The sequence below is a fragment of the Globicephala melas genome, chromosome 20 (assembly GCF_963455315.2).
Source record: "Globicephala melas chromosome 20, mGloMel1.2, whole genome shotgun sequence".
Lineage (NCBI taxonomy): Eukaryota > Metazoa > Chordata > Mammalia > Artiodactyla > Delphinidae > Globicephala > Globicephala melas.
Window position 1 is genome coordinate 40,942,637 of NC_083333.1, and position 13,621 is coordinate 40,956,257.

Sequence of the window (13,621 nt, forward strand, 5' to 3'; positions counted from 1 at the left end):
GGATAAATTTTTGAGAACTAGAGCCTCAGAGGGCATTGCTGAAGGAAACTCAGAAGCCATTTCAACGTAAGGCCCACGATGAATCACCATATGTACCCCCACATGTACCCCATATGTACCCCCATATGTACACCACATGTACAGTGAATCAGTGGTAGAGCTAGAGATCCATGCGAAACTCTTCCCTTCCCGCTGCCCCGGGCCTTGGCATTCTGGGTCTCAGTTTCTCCCACGTGTGAAATGAAGGAGTTGGATGGGGAATTTCCTAGGACAATTTAGGCTTTGACATTTTGCGTTGAGTAAGTACCCTTACAAGCCCCCGAGCTTTGGAGCTCACATCAGGCCAGACAGGCTGACCATCAGACCAACAGCTGCACAGGCCTAACCACTGTGGGATGCAGGCCCAGCCACCAGCTGGGTCTTGGGTGACAGGAGGCCTGAGAATGGAGAGGGCAAGAGAGAAGGCCCTCTGGATGGGACAGTGCCAACACTGGCCTGAAAGGGATTGACCCGGCAGTAGTCAAGGGCGCAGACCCTAGAGCCAGAGGTTTGAATCTTGGCCCTGACATACTCGAGTTTGGGCGATGTAGTTAACCTCTCTGGGCCTTCGTTTCCTCATCTGGAAAAAGGATACAATAACAATAGCAGAGTTGTTTCCAGGACCGCTCTACATGCATGTAGAGTGTCTCACACAGTATTCACAAATGTTAGCTAGGGGTGTTTTATTATCTTTTAACACATACAGAATGGAACCCTCAGAGATCAGACACCGAGTTTGCAGCAAGCCTCCAAGACACCAACTGGTGGGGTAGAGAGAGCCAGATGCGTTTATGGGGACCTTGGACGAGTGACTTATCTTCCCTGAACCTCAGCTGCCTCATCTATAAGATGGGGCGAATAAAACCCCTCTCCTGTTATTGTGTGACAACCTGTTAAGCTCAGCTTCCTCTGCAGGGGTCACTCATAACGGGGCTTTCCCTCCCCTTCCCTGGAAATGTTATAGCAGAGGTGATTTTGTCAGAACGCAAAGAAGGAAGCTTTAGACGTGTGGGCAGCGCCTCAGCCCCAGCACTCCGTCCTGCCTCATTTGGACAAGGGCTGGGAGAGGAGAAATGGGGTCCCCAGGATGGGTCTCTACCTAGCTCCCTGCAGTAGCACTGACATGTGTCCCCCCGCCCCATGGGCCCTGGGGTTCACTTTGGGTCAGAGGAAGGCATTCCCGTGCCAAGGCATCAATACCCTGCTCGGGACGGGTGCAGAGGGGCCGTGCCCTGACCCTGTGAGGGAGGCACGTCCTGGCCACCGCGGGGCTTTGGAGGATCTGGGGTTATTGTTCCTCTAAGAGGCGTTGGCTGAACTTGCTCTTCAGCCCCAGGAGGATTGCCATTCCAGGTCTGGCAGGTTCCATTAATTACCTTCTTGGAGGGCTCCTGCTTTGGGCTGAATCACACGTTTTCAGAGAGAGAGAGCTGAGCCATCAGTTTGGGCAGGAGGGCAGGGCACGGTCAGGGGTCAGCCTGAGTCCCTGGCCTCCCCGTGGTCTTAGAGCACCGCAGCCTGGCCTGGCTCTCTCCCTGGCACTGACACCCACTGGGGGAGACGCAGGCCCACTTCCCTACCCATAGAAAACAGAGGCCAAGAAAGCCCTGACCCCGTGCCCTCGTTTCTGGTCTTGCTGAATCAGCGAAGGGGCTTCCAGGACAACCTCAAGCCTGTGTCATCTCACTCCAGCTCCTGGCCTATCCCACCCAGCCCCTCAGGCTGCTGTGGGCGGGCAGCTCCCAGGAGGCCATTCACGGCAACCTTGGCCCCCTTTGTGAGTGGAGGCTTTGAGCCCGAGTCCAGTGTCCTGCACTCTCAGCCCTGGAACCTCTCCTTCTCTCCCGGGCTTCTGAGAGGCCAGCTCAAGGCCTGTTTCTTTTTTCTTTCAGCCTGAGTGGTGAGGCCTCCTCCGCTGGCTTCCTAAGCAGACCCTGAGTTTCAGTCACATCCCAGGCTCCTCGGCAGAGACCCCGGCCCCAGGCTCTGGGTCACATCCTCTATGTGGCCTCTTGTTCAAACACGCACAAGCTGAGGCAGGTGTCACGTGGTTGGGGGGCTAGAAAGAGCCCTGCTCAGTATTACAAGGCTTCCTTTCTGGACGTGGCTATGGCTCTGTGGCTGCTATAATGGAGTAATTAAACCCATGGGCCAGGCTGACCTAGGGCTTTTTGACCTCGACACTACTGACCTTCTGGGCTGGAGAATTCTCTGGGGCAGGGGCTGTCCCGTGCACAGTAGGCTACTTAGCCACATCTCTGGTGTCTATCCTCCAGATCCCAGTAGCATCCCCCAGTTGTGACAACCAGAATGTCTCCAGACACTATCAAACGTCCCTTGGGGAGCAAAATAGCCCGTGGCTGAGAACATCCGAATTGATCTATGGTGACAGAGTTGGAATTATAGGTATGTTAGGGGCACGGGGTGTATGGGGGGCGATTGACTGGGAAAAGGTGCAATGGGCTTTATGGGGTGCTAGAAATGTTCTGGGTGGCGGTTACACAAGTAAACACGTGCTTACATTTTCATACGTAAAATGAAAATGCATTAAGCTGGATGCTAATGGTTTGTCCATTTTATTGTAGGAAAAAATGCCTAAAAAATTGAGCCTAGTGTAGACAGGACCGGACTTGGGTTTCAGTCCTGACTCTGCCCTTGAGGCTCAGTTTCCTCCTGTGTAAAATGGGGATAATAGGAGTACTCACCTTACTGGGCTGTTGCAAAGATTAAATGAGGCAGTCAATATAGATTTCTTAGCCCAGTGCCTGCATATGGCGAGGGATCTCAGGGTGTTAGCTATTATGATGTGCAGGGTCACTTGCTCTTTCTATGCCTCAGTTTCCCCAGCTGAGGGAACTGTGTTGGATGGTCCCTAAGGTCTCTCGCCGCCATGACTTTACCTGATGGTCTTGGAGCCATTTTTTTCTTAGCCTAAAAGCCTTCAAGGTTGCTGATTCTATAGGACCAAGCAAAGTTCGTCCTTGTTGCTGGGAGCACTGGAGTAGATGAAATGCTGAGAAAGACGCAGAACATTCCAGTCAGACCTTTTAGAAACAGGAAGAAGGGAGGCAGAGGGCTGAAGTGACAACTTTGCAGCCACCCTTCCTCTGCAGAAGCTCCCTGGCAGACCGGTGCAGCTCAGTCCCGGTTCTAACATTGGGTGGGGCCGATGGGAGTGAGTTCCCTAAGTGGAGAGGTGAGACAGAATTCAGTTTTCAAAGGGTAGTCTCAAGCAGAACACTGTTCCCTCTGAATCATCACTTTTGTTAAGGATTAAGAAAAAAAAAAATGCCCCCTCCCCCCATGGCACAACCACCCTGGAGAACAGAGGTAATGAGCTTGTGGGAAACAGACGTGCAGTTGGCACCAGTCAGAGGGTGGGGAAGGGAGGAGAGAAGATGGGGCAACCGTCCAATCCCCTGGAAGGTGTATAAAAGGCATCCACTCTGGGGAAGAGCCACAGTCCTCGGCCAGGCCAAGCCAAAATCCTACCGCACCAGTGCTCTCTGCCCATCTCGCTCTCACCATGAGCTGTTTCCTGCAGAATTCCTCCGCTAGCTATGGGGGTGGTTCCTGCAAGCTGGGAGGAGGTCGCAGTATCTCTAGCAGCTCAACCCGGTTTTGCTCTGGGGGATCAGCTGGGGGCTTTGGGGGTGGCATGAGCTGCAGCTTTGGTGGAGGGGCTGGTAGTGGTTTGGGTGGAGGCTTTGCAGGTGGCCTTGGAGGTGGCAGCTTTGGTGGGTGTTTTGGTGGTGGCTTTGGTGACTTCGGTGGAGGATATGGTGGTGGCCTTGGCGGCAGCCTCAGTGGTGGCGATGGCGGCCTCCTCTCTGGCAACGAGAAGATCACCATGCAGAACCTCAACAGCCGCCTGGCCTCCTACCTGGAGAAGGTGCGCACCCTGGAGGAGGCCAACGCTGACCTGGAGGTGAAGATCCGTGACTGGCATCTGAAGAAGAGCCCAACCAGCCCGGAGCGGGACTACAGCTCCTACTTCAAGACCATCGAGGACCTCCGGGACAAGGTGAGTCCTTGCAGGTCGAGGAGGGTTCCTCTGAGCAGGGCAGAGACGCACTGGCCAGGAAAAGCAGGGTCCCCAGGGACCAGAAGATGCAGAGTGGGCAGAATTCTTACCCTTTCTTTGGGGGAAAATCTAGTCTTCTACTGCATCTCTCTTCCTGATGGGTTTTCTCACGCTACGCGTTCTCTCCCATTATTCATTTTTATTGTTCTTACTCATGCCAATATCTTTTACTGCTTTCCAGTTATGTTATTACTGACTTGATCTCTATAATCCTAACCCACTGGGTCATTTGGAAGCTGTGCTGGGTTATTTGGAAGTTTTCAAAGCCACTAAGAATGGCTAAAACCAACAGAGAAAGGAATGCATGTTCATTCATTGGTTTGGGAACACTATTTTCTAGGGGCCTCCTTTAAACTGGCATTCTCAATTGGCAGCGACCAGGTAGGGGAGATGCAGGCAGAGGCTTAGGCAGTGCTAAGCTGAGATTCTCTCCGTTAAGGCCTGTCCATCACGTTGTGATGCCAGCTTGTTGGAACAGAAATCCATCTGCCTGGGCTGAGTCCCAGCTATGTGGGGTGGATTTTAAATGCTTTTGTTTAAATGTCTAACAAAAGTTTAGAAGAGAAATTCAAATGGATGGGGATACTTGTTGGAATTCCACCCTGCTCAGAGGGGAGGCCAGCTCCGGTGATGTTATTATGAACTGTGGGGGGCCAGGCTGATTCTGTCCTGATCTCAAGGAGAAGAAAGGCCCTCAAGACAGCGGCCACTAGAGGTTGCCAGTCTGACGCTGCAGAGACGTGACTAACCACAGATGTTCTTGGTGGGGTCGTTCCCCTGAAATGTACATCCCGATCTTTCCCACCATGACCAGACATAGAATGATGGAGTGACAGAACAAACCAAGGGGACCTGTCGTCCTGTCTCTCACTTTACAGAAGAGGAACTGAGGCCCAGAGAGAAGTGTCCTGTCCCAGCTCGCAGGGGCAGAGAAGAGGCAGGGTCTGATGGCCACCCGTCCTGCCCGTGTTTTCTCAGTCCTGCTCCCCAAGCTTGTGGACCCTCCAGTGTTTGGTTACCTTCTGTGTTTTGCAGATCTTGGCGGCCACCATCGACAACAACCGGATCATTCTGGAGATCGACAACTCCAGGCTGGCTGCCGACGACTTCAGGCTCAAGTGAGTTTATTTCCCTCATTCCCCTTTCCCAGCAGTTATAGTTTTAGACAAATGCTCCTCTGAACCAAGTAACCAGAGTATCCCAGGAGTGAAGGTCTTGCGGAAGTAGCAGAGTCCAGTGCAGGGGTAGTGGAGTGTCTAATACCATTTCTTCCTTCCTTCCTTCCTTCCTCCCTCCCTCCCTGCCTTCCTTCCTTCCTTTTTTTATTGGAGCAGAGAAAGGTTTATTGCAGGGCTAAGTAAGGAGAATGAGTGACTTGTGCTCAAAAACCCAAACTCCTAATACCATTTCTATGGGGTTTTTTTTGTTTTTTTTTCACGGTGCATGGGCCTCTCACTGCTGTGGCGTCTCCCGTTGCGGAGCACAGGCTCCGGACGTGCAGGCTCAGCGGCTATGGCTCACGGGCCCAGCCGCTCCGCGGCATGTGGGATCTTCCCGGACAGGGGCATGAACCCGTGTCCCCTGCATCGGCAGGCGGACTCTCAACCACTGCGCCACCAGGGAAGCCCTCTATGTTGTTTTTTCAATTTAAAAATCCTTTAGGTATGAGAACGAGCTGGCCCTGCGCCAGAGCGTGGAGGCAGACATCAACGGCCTCCGCAGGGTGCTGGACGAACTGACCCTGATGAAGACCGACCTGGAGATGCAGATCGAGAGCCTGAACGAGGAGCTGGCCTACCTGAAGAAGAACCACGAGGAGGTGAGAGGTGGGCTGTGCTTGCCATGGCTGAATCACCTTCAGGGATGACGGGGAGCCCTCTGCTGCAGCCAGGCTCAGCCCTCCACTGTGGGACCTGGAAGCACTTTCCAGAACATTCCAGTAGCATTCAGAGCCGAGGAGGGCCAGGCTGAGGAACTTCATGCGTCTTCCTTTTCCATCCCTACAGGAGATGAAGGAGCTCAGAAACCAGGTGATCGGCCAGGTCAATGTGGAGATGGACGCCACCCCAGGCATTGACCTAAGCCGCGTGCTGGCGGAGATGAGGGAGCAGTACGAGGCCATGGCGGAGAAGAACCGCCGGGATGCCGAGGAATGGTTCAACAGCAAGGTACCTGGCCCTCTAACCTCGCTGAGCCAGGGGGTGCTCGGGCCCTCCAGCTGGGCTCTTCCATCACCTTGGTCCTGCTTGAATTCCAGAGTGAAGAGCTGGCCAAGGAGGTGTCTTCCAGCACTGCCATTATCCAGACCAGTAAGACGGAGATCACGGAGCTCAGGCGTACGCTCCAGGGTCTGGAGATTGAGCTGCAGTCCCAGCTCAGCATGGTACACCTGCTGCCCCTGCCCAGCGGCTGCCCCCTCTAGGCCCCTCCCCCTGGCCCGGCTCCCCTCTGACCTTCTCCTCTGCTGCCCCACCAGAAAGCCGGGCTGGAGAGCACGGTGTCGGAGACCGAGTGCCGCTACGCCCTGCAGCTGCAGCAGGTCCAGGGCTTCATCAGCAGCATCGAGGCCCAGCTGAGCGAGCTCCGCAGTGAGATGGAGTGCCAGAGCCAGGAGTACAAGATGCTGCTGGACACCAAGGCGCGGCTGGAGCAGGAGATCGCCACCTACCGCAGCCTGCTGGAGGGCCAGGACGCCAAGTAGGTCATGTGGGAAATTGACTGCAGGACCCTGGGCTGTCAGGCCCTTGTGTCTGGGAGGAAAGGACACCTGTCTGAGTTTCAACAGCCTGGACCAGGATCCAGGACCAGCGCTTCCTTCTTGTCTTCTGGCATCAGACTGTAGGGGCATTGCTGTTGACTTTTTAATTCGGGCCTCCAGGTTAGACTGGCAGGACTAGGGACTATGGAGAAGATATCTCATACTGGAAAAGTATTAGCTTGGATTCAGGGCAGCCCAGCAGAGCTGTTAAAATAGAGATTTAACTGCCTTCAGACTACCTGCAGGGATCAGGCCATCCTTGTGGGATCAAGGGAGGGGTAAGGGGTCGAGTGTAGCACAGGGAGGACAAAACACCCAGCAAATGCCTAATAATATCTCCTCCTGAGGCTTCCCAGATGGACAGCACAGGCCTGGGAGTCACCTGACGCTGCTGCTCTGTGGGCTGGGGGCACAGCTGGGAAAAGAGCCCAACTCAGGGGCTCAAAGTGATGATCTGAGAGACTCCATCTGAGGACAGGTAGGCGGCTGTCCTCAGTTGCCTTCTGCTCATGGCTGCCTCTCTCCTTTCTCCCTTCTCCCAGGCTTCCCGGCTTCCCCGCAGGAGGTAAGGAAATAACCTAGTGGGAGAGGTGATGCGGCTCCTGCTTCTGGCCCTGTGGGCGGGCTGGGCGGCAGTGCTTAGTTCCCCAGTGTAGGGAGCGGGGAATGGTACTGGAGCAGAAGCGGTCACCTGCTCCTCTGTTTTCCTTTCAAAATAGGTGGCTCTGTCCCCACAGCCCCACAGACGGGGCTGTCATGGAGGGAGTCCCCCAGACAATAACACAGAGTCCCCATCAACTACCCACCACGCCACCAGACTGACTAGGGGTTTGGGGCCCTCCTGGGGGGCCTGAGCTGGCCTGAGCTGGGTCTTCTCCAGCCTGAAGTTCTTTTGCCTCTTCCATTGCCCAGGAACCATCTCTACTAGCAGCACCACCTCCACTCGCCGCATTTCAGAAAAAACTAGGCCTTAAATCTGCCGGGCAGCCCCTCGCTCTGTCTTCAGTGCCCAGAGGAGAGAGCTGACGGTTCCCTGCAGGAGCAAAGGAGGGACTGCAGGACCCGAGGCTCGGCCACTCCGCTCTCGGCCCGCACCCTCCCAAGGGGAGCCACTCCCCGCCCTTCTCTCTGGGTCTGCTTCCTCTTCCCCCTGACCTGCCTCCTCTGATTCCTCAGCTTCTCTACTAAAAAGAAAAGCTAATTCAATAAAGTTTCCCACTTTCTTGCAAATGTATTTTTGATTCTGGCTTGGTTTTTGAGGGTGGTACCTGCCAAAGCCCTGACTGGGGGCGGTGGGGGGAGGTGGGTGGGTGAGGTCGGGCTGAACGGCCCACCCTGACGAGGCCCAGCCCAGAGAGCTCCCAGATGGGAGGGACACAAGGCGCCCGGGCCGACCGTCAGCCACGGGGTCGATAATGACAAACACAGGCCACAGGTGGCTCACGGGTGATGGTGCCCTGCAAACATGGACATGAGGGGAAGAGGCACAGAGGGCTTGCGGCAGAATGCAAGGGGCTAGCGCAGGGCTGGTGTGGGGAGACAGAGGCCTAGGACAATTACTCCAGCCCCAGCTACTGCCCTTCTGCTTTCTGCGGAGACAGCTTCCTTTGGGCACCCTCACCTGCAGTCCCCCCACCCCTCTGCTTGCCCCAAGGTCCTGCCATTCCAAGCCACTCAGTGACCAGATGCACGACTCAAGGAGTGACCTCAGCCTGGGCTGACGGTGACCCTCCTCCCCGCCTCCCCTCTGGACCCCTGTTCCCCCTGCTTCTCTGGACGTCCCAGCTTACACGTGCAGCCTCCTCCGGCTCTGCTTACTCCTCACGGGGACGGGTCCCCTGGATTCTGACATAGGCAGTCTTCTCTTTTGCTTCTTCGCTGCGCCCCTCCTTGGGCCATCTGGGACATATCCATGGTCACAATTACCAGTATGTCCTGATGACTCTCCGTCGAGGTCGCTCTCCTCTGTTCCAGTCTCACATGCCCAAATGAGCCGGCCATCACCTCCTCAGATCCACTCATCTGAAGGAGCATCCCTCCTTCTCCCAGATCTGGGCCTTCCTGGTCCTCCATCCCAGAGGACCCAGGAGCCTTGATTCCTCTTGGTTCTGTCTCTCCTTCACCCCCCTCACAAGTCCACCCCATAGATGCTCATGTCCTCAATGTCTTAACTTGCTGGGCAGGTTGCCACGGCCTCCGTGGCCTCTCTGGCCTCCCTGCCTCCAGTTTGAGCTTCCCCTTTATCCGTGCTTCACACGCCAGCCAGGGCCATTGCTGGAAACGGAAAGCCCTCCCGGCTTAGAGATGCTGCAGAAGCTCCCCACAGGCCACTGAGGAAAGTCCAGACTCCTTGCCAGCCAAGAGGCCACCGGGTCCGGCTACTTCCGGCCTCTCTCTGGCCCTAGTTCTACACTGGCTTCTCCCCGCCCACCCACAGGTCCTGCCACTCCAAACCGTTCTCAGTGAGCCAGCCACATGGCTGGACCCCTCCGGCCCTTGTTCAATGAGTGACCTCCGTTCGATCTGAGCTTCCTCTAGCTTCCTCTCCTGTTCTCTTTGTTTTATTGGAGACCACCAGATTTTTATTCAACACTCCAACTGAGATGGACACCCCCTCCTCTGCGGCACCCGGAGAGAGTGGGGTGCACTCAGGTGTTGGCACATCTGTGCCCTCCTGCCCGGGCTGTGTCCAGCCGACTGCTGGGGCTCGGCCAGTGCTTATTGAGGGGAGACACCAGTGAATGAACTGGGGGAGTGCCCCTCGGATGCCATCTGATTTTTGTCACGGGGTGGTAGGCCAGAGGGTAGGGGGGTTCTGCCACTCTTGCCCATTCCCTGCCCCTTCCTCATTTCCCCTCCCCCTCCCGCCCCCCTGTCCGCATCGTCGCTGCCCTCCTTCATCCTTCTCCACCCCAAGCCTGCCTGGGCACTGGGCAGTTGGTTTAGTCCACAGTGGTCGCTCAGAAGTGACCCGCCCAGCGTGCTTAGCCAGGGGAAAGGTGTCACCGTCCACTCATCCCAGATCCCACCCCCACTGAGGAACGAGGTGCGGCTCAGTTGTCATCCACATGCCCAGAGCTGTGCTAGGAGCTCAGAGATCAAAGACAAAGAGGACATGACCTCCACTCCCAAACCCGGTTACTTTTTGTTAATCTATTTCATCAGCAGCTGTTAATTGAGCGCACCGTGTATCAGACACTATATTGGATCCTGGAGAGAAAGAAATGTGCCAAAACTCAGCCTCTCTCTTTAGGGAGTTCACGGACTGGCGGGCAGCAGGAGGTGACACCCGCAACGATAACTTACTGCCATCTTCAAAGCTCAGTTCAGGGTTCACATTCTGCCACAGATCTCTGCTCTTTCCCTACCACTCCCACCCTCCCCGGTCTGTCCTCAAGGCCCCCTGTACTGATGGCCGTCATGGCCATTATTGGAGGGCAGGGCGCGATGGCCACAGGCTCTGGAGCCGCGCTATCCTGGCGTGTGTCCCATCTCTGCCACTGATTCCATCTGTAACACTGGCCAAACCACTGAACCCTGTGGGCTCACTTTCCTACCTGCTAAGTACCACCGCCCTCGCTTAGAACAGTCCAGGCTCGTATTAAGTGCTCAGTAAATTAAGCTTTGTTGTCCTTTTTCCTTCAGGGCAGGGATCGTTTTGTCCTCCTCACCATCCTCCTAACTAGGCTGTTAAAGGAGCTCAGGAAATGTGTTGGATGGAGCAATGAGAGCTGACAAGGAAGACAAACTCGGTAATGAAAGAGGTGGACAAGCACACGGTCCTGCAGACGCGAGGGAGGGGACTGGGCTGGAGGAGGTCCTGAGAGCTGAGCCCCGGGGCTGGTGCACGGCCCTCCCGGGCCTTTCTGGGCTTGGAGCCCCTCTTCCCGAGACCCAGGCCAAGGCTGTGTAGGGAGCAGGCCCCTCCTTTTCTGAGCCAGTGCCGGGGGGCTTGGTGGTGTGTGGGGTGAGTTGCCCATGTGGAGCAGTGAAATGAGCTGCACCCCGGGCCTGGTAGGGGCTCTGGCCTGGGACCCTTCCACCCAGACCCCGGGGAGGTTACCCGAGAAGCTGCGCTCCACCCGAGGATCTCTGTGGCCCTATCAGGAATCCCGAGGAGGCCTGGAGGGGACCCTGGGGTGGGAGGTGGGGGTGGGTGTTTCTCTCAAAGCTAATCCGGGAGACTTCCTGAGCTGGACAGGGGTGGTGACCTCAGGGCTCTGGTCTGAGATGTGGGAGAGGCTTGGGGGAGGGGAAGGCAATCTGCTCTTTCTATCCAGGACTCTTTTCATCCCCTGAGTCATCTGCATGGGGCGACCATTCAAGGGAGGGCGGCTTTATCAGTCCTGCTTGGTCAATACTGCCCCTCCCTGGGGTTGGCCAGGTGCCCACGTGCCCCACCCCTCCCCCAGGCTCAACACCCCTGCTTCCCAGGGCTGTGAGAAACAGCCCTGTCCATGGAGGCTGACTAACCTCTATGTCAATGGTTGCCAGTTAATGCAAAAATGCCAAAATAGAGGGTTTGCTAATAAAGGGGAAAGTAACGTGTTCAGCATTTGTCTAGGGCTCTTTTTTTTTTTTTCTTTTTTTTTTCCTGGACGCGGGCCTCTCACTGTTGTGGCCTCTCCCGTTGCGGAGCACAGGCTCCGGACGCGCAGGCTCAGCGGCCATGGCTCACGGGCCCAGCCGCTCCGTGGCATGTGGGATCCTTCCGGACTGGGGCACGAACCCACGTTCCCTGCATCGGCAGGCGGACTCTCAACCACTGCGCCACCAGGGAAGCCCTAGGGCTCTTTTTTATTCTTTATTTCATTTCATCTTTACAACAACCCCGAGTTGGCACTGTTGCACCCATTTTACACATCTGAAGATTGAGGCTCAGACTGGTTGAGAGACCTGCCCGGCAGGAGAGCCGGGACCCACATTCCAACGCGCTTTCCAAGACCGTGGCTGGCCCTCGGTCAAAGCCAAAGTTTCAGCTCTCACTTAAGCCCCAACACTTAGGGGACAATGTCGTCACCGTGGAATGTGCCCATAGCACCCCAGTGCCTCAGGGCTTGGGAGGGATGTGCCTCCTCCCGGCAGTGCTGCACGAAGGTGGCTGATTGCTGTGTGACTCCTGGCTGCACAGTCAGCCTCTTCCTCACACCCGGCACGAGGTGCTTCCCTCTCCCAAAAGCTCCGCCCTGGGTGGATGGACCAGTGCACCTCTGCTTTCCCTAATGGGGCTGTGTGTCCTGCCTGGGCCCTGTAGGGGGCGGGCTCACTCCAGAAATCATGTCAGTGGCACTTTAGCTACTTGCTGTGACAGGGAGTGGAGGGACAGGGTACTAAACCTGGTCCCGATATGAGACCCTGTCCAGTCCCCAGCCTTGAGTGGGGCGGCTGGGCAGCAGGCCATGGCTAAGGGCGGGGCTGCAGCCCCGAGACCCCTCGGGTGCCTGTTGTCCCTCTGTTTTGGGGAGCAGCCTCGAGGGTCCACAGAAGACCCTGAGTATGATGAGGGTGCCTGGGGCTTCCTAGTAAGGGGAATTTCGCTTGAGGGAAGAGAGGAAGAGATGTCACAGGAGGGCTGTGGTCCACACACTGTCCCAGCTTCCCCACGTCAGTGGCTGTGCCCTTCTTCCCTCCTGGCCTGGGACAGTGTATCTCGGGGTGACTGGGACCTGCCCCCTGTTAGATGGTGTTCCTGGAGCTCTTGGGGGCTGGAGAGGAGCAGGGTATGCAGGCCACATCCTTCTGAGCAGCTTGTCCTGGGGGGCTCTCAAAGGGCTGAGCACATCAGCCTCTCCACTCTCCTGCAGCGCTTGGGAGGGAGCAGGTGGGCGGGCACCTGTTGGAGGGGGTGGGGATTTGGGCGAGTTGGCAAGGAGCTGGTATTCACTCTTTCTGGCCCATTTTGATGAACAGCCATAATAACTCCGTGGCTTCTTTCATCCAACTCAACTCAGATGAGTTTGAAAGTAGAACCCCCAGTATACATCCTGGTTAATTACTGCCTGGAGCCCATAGTCTGTTTTGCAGACACAATGTCGTTAGCAGGAAGAGAGTGAGGTCGACTGCAACACCAGCCCCTGTAAATGCAGACGATGGAATCCAATCAAACAGGGTGTTTGGGGAACTTGTTCTGTGGTCCAGTTAAGTGGTACCTGAATCAAGGGGACCCGGGAGACTGAGGCACCAGCTTCTTCTCCCAGCGGGTCTGTGCGTCTCCCACAAACCACAGGTTCTCTAAGGACATCAGGGAGAGCAGTGACAGCTCTGGAATTCTCCATAAAAGCTGGGTGGGGGGGGAGTTAGCAACCGAATGGACCAGAGCAGGAGGTCCTGGACTCTTCCAGACAGACAGGAGCGGTCAGCCAGTGCAGCTGTGCAGGAAGAGCTGGCCTGTAGGCGAGACAGAAGTGGCCCTAGGACGCAGAAGGTGGAGCCTGGTGTGAGAGAACTGGAGAGGTACGGCTTAAGACTGGGCTCAGGGCAGCTCTCTGGGCCACCCCAATGGCAAGAACAGTTTGGGGCAGAATCCTGCAGCCCTGGACAATTGCCAAAACCATAGCCCAGGGCGAGAGAAAGTACCTTTATATCTGGGGGGAGATGAGGGTTCCAGGGTGATTCTGGGCCTGGTAAAGGGGGAGTTTCGAGGCCTAATTCGAGTCAGGTCCTGGCCCAGTGGGGATTCGGGACCATCGACGGAGCAGCACATTGAGAAACTGGGTGCTTAGGAACCTGGCAGAGCCCTA

General features: G+C 56.1%; 1 protein-coding gene across 4 annotated transcripts; it reads left to right on the forward strand.

The window, feature by feature from the left end:
• Positions 1–3,565: 3,565 nt before the first annotated feature.
• Positions 3,566–9,622, forward strand: LOC115843594 (keratin, type I cytoskeletal 13). 4 transcript variants are annotated; one of them, XM_060290208.1, is made up of 8 exons: positions 3,566–4,063; positions 5,159–5,241; positions 5,786–5,942; positions 6,130–6,291; positions 6,381–6,506; positions 6,600–6,820; positions 8,231–8,277; positions 9,390–9,622. In XM_060290208.1, the coding sequence occupies exons 1-8, from the start codon at positions 3,566–3,568 to the stop codon at positions 9,620–9,622; spliced, it is 1,527 nt and encodes a 508-aa protein (XP_060146191.1). The 4 variants fall into 4 exon arrangements, with proteins under 4 accessions (XP_060146191.1, XP_030695601.1, XP_060146192.1 ...); XM_030839741.2 differs by lacking the exons at positions 8,231–8,277; positions 9,390–9,622 and adding exons at positions 7,424–7,446; positions 7,794–7,855; XM_060290209.1 differs by lacking the exons at positions 8,231–8,277; positions 9,390–9,622 and having other exon boundaries at positions 3,632–3,695; positions 3,816–4,063; positions 6,600–6,824.
• Positions 9,623–13,621: the final 3,999 nt, after the last annotated feature.

Excerpts from the sequence above, each read along its gene's own strand:
- LOC115843594 (XM_060290208.1), top strand. The coding sequence starts at position 3,566 with ATGAGCTGTTTCCTGCAGAATTCCTCCGCTAGCTATGGGGGTGGTTCC. Across the intron at positions 5,242-5,785 it reads GCCGACGACTTCAGGCTCAA|GTATGAGAACGAGCTGGCCC; the intron begins GTGAGTTTATTT and ends AAAATCCTTTAG. Across the intron at positions 6,821-8,230 it reads CTGGAGGGCCAGGACGCCAA|CCCAGAGAGCTCCCAGATGG; the intron begins GTAGGTCATGTG and ends GACGAGGCCCAG.